The 11,162-nt window shown below is 46.2% G+C and overlaps 1 protein-coding gene across 4 annotated transcripts; it reads right to left on the bottom strand.

Moving 5' to 3' along the window:
- Positions 1 to 289: 289 nt before the first annotated feature.
- SLITRK2 (SLIT and NTRK like family member 2) lies at positions 290 to 6,520 on the bottom strand. 4 transcript variants are annotated; one of them, XM_081847952.1, is made up of 3 exons: positions 6,163 to 6,520; positions 5,373 to 5,601; positions 290 to 4,358 (listed from the first exon to the last, which is right to left on the bottom strand). In XM_081847952.1, the coding sequence occupies exon 3, from the start codon at positions 4,313 to 4,315 to the stop codon at positions 1,742 to 1,744; it is 2,574 nt and encodes an 857-aa protein (XP_081704078.1). In that variant the 5' UTR covers positions 4,316 to 4,358; positions 5,373 to 5,601; positions 6,163 to 6,520; the 3' UTR covers positions 290 to 1,741. The 4 variants fall into 4 exon arrangements, with proteins under 4 accessions (XP_081704078.1, XP_081704077.1, XP_081704080.1 ...); XM_081847951.1 differs by having other exon boundaries at positions 6,167 to 6,520; XM_081847954.1 differs by having other exon boundaries at positions 5,373 to 5,585; positions 6,167 to 6,520.
- Positions 6,521 to 11,162: the final 4,642 nt, after the last annotated feature.

The raw sequence follows: 11,162 nt of genomic DNA, 5'->3' as shown, positions 1-11,162 counted from the left end.
GATCAACCCAGAACATCCTTAGGGGAGGTTGGTGTTCAACTAAATTCTCCTTAGGGAATTTAGTGGGCCTCAGTTAGGCATGTACATTGAGTTCAATGGGCCTGCTCTGAGTAAGACCAACATTGGATGCAGACCTACTGACCCCTGGTATACCCTCCCAGGAATACAGAATTGCTGCCTTGGATATATGTTAATTCCTTGTCATTTTTCTGATGTGTATGGATGACAGGGTGTGCGTATTTAGATTCAGTAAAATCTAACACAAAGGAATTAGACCCAGGACACTCCGTAGGTTTTCTGCAGGGAAAGGGATTTTAATCCAGTTCTACTCCAGACGCTGAAAATCCTCTGCAAGGTTGTCCAAGATTAAACAAGCACTTTCCTTATTCAGGGTGATATATGGAAATACCTACTGGTAGACATGCTTAGCATAAATAAAATATTATGCCTGGAAAGAAAAGGGGGGGATGAAGATGCCCCTCCCCCGCAGTTTAAATTTTTTCCTCCAGCATGAGTAAGGTAAACGCCTGTCATTAAACGTATAAAAATATCTAATTTTACTGCAGAAAAAAATATTTACAGGTAGAGAGTAATGTTCTCTTAATTAGGCAAAAAACCTGGGGAGGGGGGAAATGAAAACACTGAACACTACAATGGTGTTAGGAGCTGCAGTGTAGCGAAGATGGGATATTGGTTGAATAGGGTCCTTATCATGTTAAATGTCTTTTTATTAATGAACTATCACTCCCAACTGGGGCAGCTGAGCGCCCCAACCCACTGGTAATTTTTTAGCTGATTGCAAGCTTCCAGGTAAAAAATAACAAACCTGACATGGGGAGGGGAGAAGATGTTGATGGGGGCTGGGAAAGAGTGAAACTTACACAATTTACAATTCAGTCTATTTTTTAAAAAGCCTTTGAACTAGAATCACTTAACAAAGACGGGCTGATTTTTGCTGTCAGTGAAACAGCAGCCCCTTTCAGCTGAATGCAGCCGACACGTAAGATATCTATTTTTTACATTTCCTTCTTTTTAAAATGATTTCAAAAAGAAAAAATTACACAACACATTAAAATAGATTCAGGTTTCTCAAAGCTAAGCGCAACACTTAAGTAATAAGGTACTTAAAGTGCAAAGGCACTTTAATGCCAAAAAGGGAAAGGAAAAAAGAAGTGACGCCCTGTGGCTGCACTTGGTAATTGAAAGAGCTGTACTGACAATATTATTTACAAAAAAAGGGGGGGGGAGAGAAGAAACGGTCTAAGTCTGGGGAGGAGAGAATTTTTGGAGAATATCTATTCCCTTTCAAGTGTATGGGAGGGGGGAAACTTCCCCCCAGCATCCTTTCACTGTCCTATGTCCCCACCCCCACCCCAGAAAGAAATGTAGGCAAAACTGCTCCAGTAAAAACATTAAGGTTCAGCCTCAGTTCCCAAAGGGCTGAGGGATGGGATGTGGAGAAATCCAAGCAATAACTTAAAAGGGACATAGCAGAAAAAGAAAAGCACCCATCATAGCCCTGGCATTGTAGAAGGGTTGTTTGAGAATTTAAAATGTGGAAACTCTTGAGGATTTGACACATTGCCTTGGTCTGTCAAGTTCGGAATTGGGTTAGTGTTTCCTTCCTTCCTTCTTTCTTTTTTTCTTTCTTTCTTTTCTTTCTTTCTCTTTTTTTTAAAAAAAAGACTTCTTCCCCAGCAAATGAATCCTCAGCCCAGCCTTCCCCAACCCTGGCTCCACTTCACAGCTGACTTATGGCAGTTTGTTTTTCCAGAACTTCGAGGTAGTCTGGTTCAGTCTGTAGTTTCTCTTGCAATAAAGGGAGTTCAGGTTTGGATTGCTCTGAAAAATATTTCCGGGGAGTCCCATACAAAACTGTTTTATTTATCCTGTCCTGGTTTTGTCGCCTTGACTCATAGGAAGGTGTGAACTGTCTTTTGGGGAGGGTGCAAAAGTTATAATGGACCAGGCTTCCACTGGGCAGCTCCTTGACCCTCTCCACTATGTTTTGATACAGCAGCTCCGGTTCCCTTGAAAAGCCCTGTTTCTCCAGCATTTCTGCTGCAGTGATTGTAAATGCTAGGCTGGCAGAGTCCTCTTTCTTAGGCTCAAGATTACTGTAGCTGTACTCATGGAGATTCCTATAGTAAGCCACTGGGTCTCCTTCTTTCTGCATGTAGATGGGATTCTGGCACATCTGGCCGACAGGAGGTGGGATATAATTATACACATGCCCTTCTGCTTTATCATGTGCCTCGCTATTGTAGCACCCATACTGCAACTGGAAGGAGCTTACGTCAAGATTGTTGGCACTGCTGGGAACGCTTGGCATACTCTTGCGACGTTTGAGAACAAAGACAAACAGACCAGCCCCGAAACAGACAGACAAAATAAACACGACCAGAAGGCCCAAAATTAAGACAGAAAGAGGGACTTCAGTACGTATTTCTGGATAGGAGCTGGGAAAAATACTGAAGGCCTGTGGTATGTCTGTGTTCAGATTTGGCAACAGAAAAGAAGAATCCAACAGATTGGGGTTCTCAGGGCAGATGGCCTCCTTGCTTAAGGTCTTGAGATGTGCTCCAGCATGCTTGGTTGGAGAGTCACAGATGACTTCATTAATAACAACGGGGGTCCCCAGCTGCTGGTTGTTTTGCTCTGTGACTCTTTCAATCCAGTTCCTCAGCCCCATGATGTCGCAAGTACAATCCCAAGGGTTTTCTTGGAGGTCAATCTGAATCAGAGCTGAAAGCTGGTCAAGGACCCCTCGCACTGGCAAGTATGAGAAATGGTTGTTCCTCAGGTTGAGTCTGGTCAGGGTTGTGCCCCCGAACACATTGTCAGGCAGGGACCTCAGCAGATTGTTGTTCAGAAATAACAGGTGAAGGTTCCCCAGGGCATCAAAGGTACGTGGCAGGATATCCTTGATAACGTTATACTCTAAATAGAGGTACTGCAGGCTATACAGCCCTTCAAACATGGAAGGGTACAGGATCTCAAGGTAATTACCATTGAGATAGAGTCGGCGTAAACTGGTGAGGTTAGAGAAGGCACCTTCTTGAATCACTGCAATCCTGTTGTTTCCCAAATGCAACAAATCCAATGAGCTGTATTCCAAGAGATCTGTTTTGTAGACAGTTTGCAAGTAATTACTTGTGAGATAGAGTTTCTTTGGACTGCTGGGCCTTGGGTGGAGATCAGAGATGTTGCCAATTTTTTTCTCTTGGCAGTTGACATTCAACCCACTGTCAGAGCTTTGAGAAGTGCAGACGCAGCCATTTGGGCAAGTGAGTGGCACAGGGGACTTGGTCTGGTAAACCATGATAGGCCCAAAGATCTGCCTGTCTTTAGACACTGTGACCCGTGGAGTTGGGCGATTCCTTGTTTTGGGTGGGCGACTGGATTTCGGGGCTCTGGTGGCACCAACGGCTGAATTAGTTGTTGGGGGAAATCTCTGGGCATGTGTGTCAGAGTGTGAGGAATGCTTCTCCTTCTGGTTGGAGTCACCTGCACTTTTTCGTGGGCAAAGATCCTGCCTTGTGAGTTGGGTGACATCTTTGCCATGCAACCGGAACGGGGTCTCACAGACTATCTCCCCTACAAAGACAGTGATGGTGTCCAGCCAAGCCTTGAGAGGCAGGAGGTCACAGGTACAGTTCCATGGATTCTCCTCCAGCTGGATTTCCATGATGCCTCCGATGTGTTCCAGGACTCCAGCAAATGGCATCATCTTCAGCCTGTTCCCTCTGAGGTCCAAATGAGTTAGCAGGACAAAACGGAACACGTTGCTGGGCAGTGACAATAAGAGGTTGTCATTCAGGATCAAGACTTTCAGTTTGTTGAGCTTGCTGAAAGCCCCAGCCTCGATGGTGCTGATGTAGTTGTAGTCAGCCTGAAGGTACTCCAGGCTCTCCAAGCCTAGGAAAGTGTCCTCTCGGAGGGTTTCCAGCTTGTTGTTGTTGAGGTGTAGCCTCTTAAGGGTCCGAAGGCCTACAAAGGCCCCAGCTCGAATCTCCTGCATGTCGTTGTTGCCCAGGTGCAGGGTCACCGCGTTGGAGTAGTTGACAAACTCATTTGGGTAGAGGCGAGTGAAGGCATTGCCATTGAGGAAGAGCTGGCAGATCTTGGATGGTGGCGGCACGAGGAGGCTGACGGTCGTAAATCCCTTGTTTTCGCAATTAATGTTCAGCACGTTCTCCTTCTCCTCGCAAGGGCAGCGGCTCTTGCTGCAAATGTCTTTGGCAGGCTTGCGGCTCTCTGTCGGCCAGATCCCAGCCACTGTGAAGACACTGAGCAGCCAAGCACCCTTCAGCATCTTTATGCTCCGTCCAGCCCAGCTTCTGCGCGGACAGGCAAACCTGGAGGGAAGTGTGGAGGGAGGAAATCAGAACCCTGGTTAAACAACAACAACACTGGCAATGGCCAGCTGGCAAGGTAGAAAATTCAACAGCTCTGTGTGCTAAACTTGGCATGCATTTCAGGGCCTCCTTTCAACAAGAGGGCCCCTGCCACCTTTCACATGTCCCCTGCCATCTTCCTGGTTCCTTACTCCCATCACCTTGATTCCACAGGCTTACAGTCTGTTCTCTCTATTATTTGGTCTTCTTTACCAAGCTTTCCTGTTCTCTGCCAGCTCTGCCCACCACCCCTGAACTCCTGGGAAGGGGATCAGAAAGATGTGGGAAGCATTAGCTTGCTAACAGCCCCATGTCCTACTTAACTCTAGCATCCCTGCTCTCTAACCTCCATCAGCCAGGTTGTATTATTATAGCAATACTTCCTGACCTGACAGTTTTCTGGAGTTCCTTTCTGCTTTTCCTCTTTCACCCTCCCCTGAAAATCCATGCACTCCCCACCCCTCCCTTGCCACTTTTGTCCAAGGCAGGAGCTGCGCTCATCCCCCACAGCTTTACCCAGCTAGCCCTGCCTGCTTCTTTCCGCCTCCCACATTTTCACAGCAATCAAAAGCTCTCAGTGCTGTGGAGTAGACTCTCAGCCCCATAATTTCCATCCCGATCACTTGCTACAAATCCCATCAACTCATCAAGAGCTGTAACCAACGCCTTGGTTGGGTCCTGTCATCTTCCAGAAGAGCAGAAAAAAATTAATCAGAGAAAAGAAATCTTGCCTCTTTCTTTCTTTCAATCTGTCTGTCTCACTCTTCTTTCCTCCTTCTTCTTTGTATATAATTCAATTACTTCCTAGTTTACCCAATAGGAAGGTTGGAAGGAGGTACGTGAGTGTAATGGAATTGATGTCCCCCCACAAACACTTTAAAAAATGTTCTATGAACCTTGCAGACCCAGGAACCTTTTGTTCTTAACTCTCTCCCTCCAAAATTTCAATAGGATTTCAGCACAGCCTTAAATTACCTGACATAGATGGTTATTGGGGGTGGGAACTGAAGTCCACTCCACTTCTCTCACCACATGTTTGATGACTGTAGACCTTGCTGCTGTAAACCTTTTGACCTTCTTTGCTCTCTTCACTCAATCTTTCCTAAAACCTATTCCAGCATTATTATTTTTGCACCTCTAGTTCAGGGAAGGGAAAATCCAAAGGAAGTATCATATCCTCTCCCACCTCTTCAATAAATAAATACTGTAATTGTTTAAAGAAAATCAGACATCTGAGAATCCCGACAAGATCTAAGCATTTGAGAACTCTGCACCCCTAAACTCTCCCCCCCCCACTTTCTGTACAATTGAAGCATCCTCACACCATGGGGGAAGGAGAAAGCTGAAGGGACCAAAGTCAGCTCCAGACACCCAAAACTGAACTCTCCCCCCCTCCCCGTGCCTCTCCCCTCCAAAATCATTTGTCCTCCTGAACTCTCCAGTGCCCTGCGCTTCCTTTGAGCCACTGCCTGGCTCCTCTTCCGCAGAGAAAACAAGGGTTGTGGGGAGATCAAATACGACTTGAGGCCCCTTCTAGCTCTCCACCGCCCCACATCTCTCTCAGATCCCTTGTCCTTCTCCACTTATGTTGGTTTTCGCAAGGTCAGGAATACTACAGAAATAATACACCGCCGCCCCCCAAAAATCCCCTCTCCTAAAAAAAACCCTCTAGCAGCTTCGGGTGAAAAGAGCCGAGGCGGAAGCGGGTTGGGGGGGGCGTTGAAGGAGGCAGGCATGCTGGCGCCAGAGCCAAGGGCTGCGGTACTCACTCATCAGGAGGAGCGGAGCCTGCCCTCCTTCGCCTCTTCGCGCAGCCACGACGCCTTCAGCATCCTCGCCCGGAGCCGGAGGAAGCGAAAAGAGCGCCTTGCAAGAAGGTAAGGAAGGACCACCGACGGGATGGTTTTTTCCCCTCCTCTGTGACTCTCTCTCCGGGTAATGCTCAGCGGGACCTTTGCAAAGCCTCCCCTGCTGAATCGACTGCTGGGATAGACAAGGCTGGGAGGAAACGGTAGACGAGGCGTGGGCAACCGGGAGAAGCAGGCAGCAGCGCTCGCTTCTCGCTCTCCAGCTCCGACGGCTGCCAAAGCACTTTGAATGGGCAGCCTTTTGGCAGGCTCGCCTTGGACCGAGCTGGGGGCTGACGTCACGCGCGGGGATGGTGTTGCTGGGGCAGCCGGGGAAACACGGGGCGGAGACTCTTTTTTTGTTTGTTTGGTTAAAAATATATTAATAATAAAAATAAAGGCTAGATTCCCCCTCCTCCCCACTCCTGTCGCTCTTCCAGACTGTCACAAACGACTGAGCTCTTCCAAAGCTCCAGGGTCTCCTTCACTCTTGTGGACCATGATACGCGCGCACTCACCCTCCTCCAGGAAGGGAGGAGAAAGGCAATGAAAGCGAATTATGGACTCTGAGCGTGACGGGGGAATAACCCAACCACCCGCCCCAACTCCACTTCTGTGCTGTTGGCAGAATTCGATCGCGGCTCTTCAAAGAGCCTAAAGAATCGCTCTGCTGGATCAGATCAAAGGGACAGATCTCTTTTCCCCACAATAGCCAACCAGATAGGAACGACAAGGAGGTGTCTTATACTGAATCAGAGCATTAGTCCATCTAGCTCGGCATCGCCGCCACTAAAACCAAGTTCTCCAGGGTTTCAGGCGGGGGGCCTCTTCTCCGCAGCCCTACCAGGCGATGCTGAGACCTTCTCTGGGGACCGAGCCTGGGACTTTCCTGCATTGCAGGCGGTTGGACTAGATGACCCTTGGGTCCCTTCCAACTCTACAATCCTACAATTCTATGATTCTCCATTCAAAACAGATGCTCTACCACTTTGAGCTATCACTCATTCCCTCCAGCAAGCCCACAAGCAGGGCGTGAATGCAGTAGCTGCTGCCCCTCAGCTCCTGGGACTCAGTGGTACCACTGCCAATGAATCTAAAGTCTCCATTAAGTATGGTGGTAAATGGTCACTGGCCGAGGTCTATCTTCCATGTGTCTGTCCAATATCCCTTTTAAGGCCTCTACATCAATGCCTAGCCATCACAACATCTTGGCAAATTCCATAAATGAACTATGCTGCATCGTGGGTGTAAGTCCTTACTTTCTTCTAACCTGTAACTACTGACTATCCATTTTATTGCTACACCATGCTACCTCCTCCTTCATCCTTCCATTATTGCCAGTCTCTTATTTCTCTTTCCCACTTATTTTCCATCTTCAGTCTCCCCCCCCCACACACACACCTTACCATTGTCAACATTCTCCTGCTGTTGACTAGAAGAGATCAGTATGAATGGGCTATCACAGATCTCTACCTCTGCAGAAAGAGTTTTCCTTTCAACTCCCATCATCCCAAATGCTGTTTGATTGAGTCAGTTCACACATAAATCATTTATCCATTCATTCGGAAGAATCATATCCCACCTTTTGGCCTAAAGGACCACTGGGAAGCTTACAACAGTTTGAAATAATGTATATCTGCGCAACACATACATAATCCATACAACCTAGCACCAGCTAGCCTTTTGACTGATTGATGAGGCAGAACATCATTACAAGCAGTGTTTTTCCCCCTTTAAACACACACACACACACACACACACACACACACACACACAGTGTTTAGAGGTACTCTCATTTTCCTACTCAAATTGAAATACTGCCCCTCAATGAGGCCAAACTTAGATTCACAAAATGCTTAGGGGTATGCATACCCCTGCATTCCCCCAGAAAAAGCACTGATTACAAGTGTAGAGAAATCAGGGGCTGTGGATGTGCTTCACCAACAGCTAAAGGCAGGACTGGGAAATATCCTTGTCTGAAATCCTGGAGAGCTGGTGATAGTCCGTGTAAATGATACTGAGCTAGAAGGATCAATGGTCTGACTTAGTATATGGCAGCTTCCTATGTTCCATCTGGGAATACCATAGCTCAGTAGTACAACATCTGCTTTGCATGAAGAAGAATCCAGATTCAGCAACTCTACGTAGGGCTGAGAGAGAGTTGTGCCTCAAATCCTTGAGAACTGCTGCCAGTTAGTGAGGGCAGCACTGAGCTAGATAGACCAATGGTCTGGCTCAGCACACAGCATTGAAATATTTTGCTATGTATGTACAGCCCAAAATCTTCTAGATATGGACTGTGTCACTGACCTTTAGTAGTACTTGATGCATCATTAGCAGTTTGAGTGTTTACTTAGCATTACTCTCCGTCCTAGATGTTTATCATGGCCAATGCACACATCATGGTATGCCGTACATTATGATAAACACCAAAAATATTTAGTGTACACCAAATAAGGCAAACAGAAAACATTTGTCTTACACAGATAAATGCCCCTCTCTGCCAAGTGTACATTTGGTGGCATACCTAGGTTTTACTACTGTGTCATGAGTGAATTGAAGCAGTCCTTAGATACCCAAAACGAAGCCAAATCCACCACAAACAGAGATGCTGCCTGAAAACCTAGATTAATTCTACTGGTGATTTCCATCAATTGAACCCAGTCCTCTTTTCTTTTTTCTTTAAGAAAAAAAGGGTGCCAGTAATCTGGTACATTGTGAAGCTGTTAAAGTAAGTGCCACGCTTTTAACATTTATTTTCTTTTGTAGGGGAGTACTGCATACCCCTCAGTGCCCCTAGAAAAAAAGCACTGACTGCATCTAAGGGATATAAATATGATCTCGGTGCAACACTATGATACATAAAACACTGGTAATCTTCAAGCACCATCTGAAACCATTCTTATCTCACCAAACATTAGGTGGTTCCTTACACACTGCTTCTGGGAAGGTGTGTGTGTGTGTGTGTGTGTGTGTGTGTGTGTGTGTGTGATTTTGTGTGTGTGTGTGTGTGTGTGTGTGTGTGTGTGTGTGTGTAAGTCACCCAAATCCCTGCTAAATCAGACCAACAGCCCACCTCGTCCAGAAACTGATTTTCAACAGTGATTATTCAGATGTTATTTGGGCTGCTCTGGATAATGTTACCTGTGTATCTTACACCAGTGTGGCTTTGGTAAAGCTCTGTGCATTTTAAAGTTCCATTAGAACTGGAGTTGTAATTCCTCTGATGCACTGTTAAAGCATATCAGTACACAGACAATAGAAAATTCTTCATATGACATGGTCCTAAGTCCAAGGTGTGATGATGGTCACTTGCTTAGCTGGCATTAACAAAGAGTACTAGACAAATTCTAGATGGGTTGGCTATGTGGAACTTTCACATACAGGTACAATATACCAGGGAATAATATCAGATGATGAAAACAAACCCTGCTTGCAAGTTCACCAAAACACCAAGCTGACCATTGTGAGCAGTGGCAGATTAAGGGCAGCACAGCCAGTTCCACCACACTGGGCTCCAAGCCTAGTGGGGCACCGCAGGGTATCACAACTATGACATAGTGAATTGAGCAGAACGGAAGGCAAGTGGTGGTGGTGGGGGGGTACCAAATTCTGGCCTTTCACCAGGGCATTTCTGAAGGCACGTGAAGCTTGAGGAACACAGTCTCGGTCTGCAATGCTATGGCGTCCTAGGAGGCCACTCCCACTGAGCTCAGCTGTGACTTCTGCTCTCACTGCAGCAAATATCTGTGAAGTCAAAAGACAAGAGGGGGAAGAGGACCATACTTGTACCTGCTGCCTGCTGCCAGCATGTGAGAGATGCTCACAGTTAGGAAAGTTCACATAACTTCATATTTGATCATTTAGCCCAGATTGGGGAATCTATTCAGTTGGAGGGCTGCATTCCTTTCTGGGCAATCTTCCAATGGCCACATGTCCATGGTGGATAAGGCCAGAGGCAAAAGTGAGCAGAGGAGCAAATGAAAATTTCACCTTTCTGCTTTAGACTAGTTTCCACAGACACTCATGCACCCCACTCTGTTATCCATTCAGAGAAGCAAGAGTCAGTATCAGAGTTCAAGGGCACATTCCATTCAGGCAAAAATACAGTGTAAAGCATGGACCAGGGAGGGTCTGGGGGGTATTAAAAGGATCATATGAAGAGGTATGGTGGGCCACATTCCTACCTCAGGTCTAAAGTTCAAGCTAAATATTGTCTACTCTGGCACATACTGGCTCTACAGGCATAGGACTTTCTCATTACCCTTATTCTTTTTACTTGGAGATGTCAGTGACTGAACCTGGGATCTTTTGCATGCAGAAACAAAAACACCATGTACTCTACCACTGATCTATGATTCATCCCTCTTCAGTTAGGCAAGAGGACATGTCTGTTAAAACTGTTTAATAAGGAGTTTAATGTTTTCATCTTTCATGTATGTTAGTTCCACCACAACTAAGATGCAGAGTTGACAGGCTGGCCTATGCAAAGAATTCCCTGCACAGGTTAGACTTGAGATGGGGTAATCAAATGCAAAGGAGCACCTGAACAGGAAGCTGCCCTGTACTTAGGGCACTGAGCCTCGGGACAATGCAATATTTGTTTGTATGGAGAAACTCCATGTCCCTGAGGACTTCTGCACTCCTTGTACAGTGATGGTATTGAAGAGAGAAATTAAGCAATCACTTAGTTTTTCTCCTCAATCTCACATTCCTTCCATGCAGCTGTTGAGGGTAGCAGGTCCATGTTCTCTTTTGCTTCTGTTCATGTAAAATACAATGGAATGGGATCTCATCTAAGATAAGTAGTCTAAATTAATCATTTTTCTTTACCCTTTCACAGTAAACTTTGACTGCTGGGACATTGCATTTCGAGTGTTCATAGCCAAGGGCACCCAGAGATGTTTTGGGCTTTAAG

This window comes from Podarcis erhardii, assembly GCF_964252035.2.
Source record: "Podarcis erhardii genome assembly, chromosome: Z".
Classification (NCBI taxonomy): Eukaryota; Metazoa; Chordata; class Lepidosauria; order Squamata; family Lacertidae; genus Podarcis; species Podarcis erhardii.
Note: the sequence above shows the minus strand (reverse complement) of the source record. Positions and strands in the feature narration are given on the sequence as shown.

What these genes read in the sequence shown, in the direction of transcription:
- SLITRK2 (XM_081847952.1), bottom strand. Translation starts at nt 4,315, where the DNA reads ATGCTGAAGGGTGCTTGGCTGCTCAGTGTCTTCACAGTGGCTGGGATC.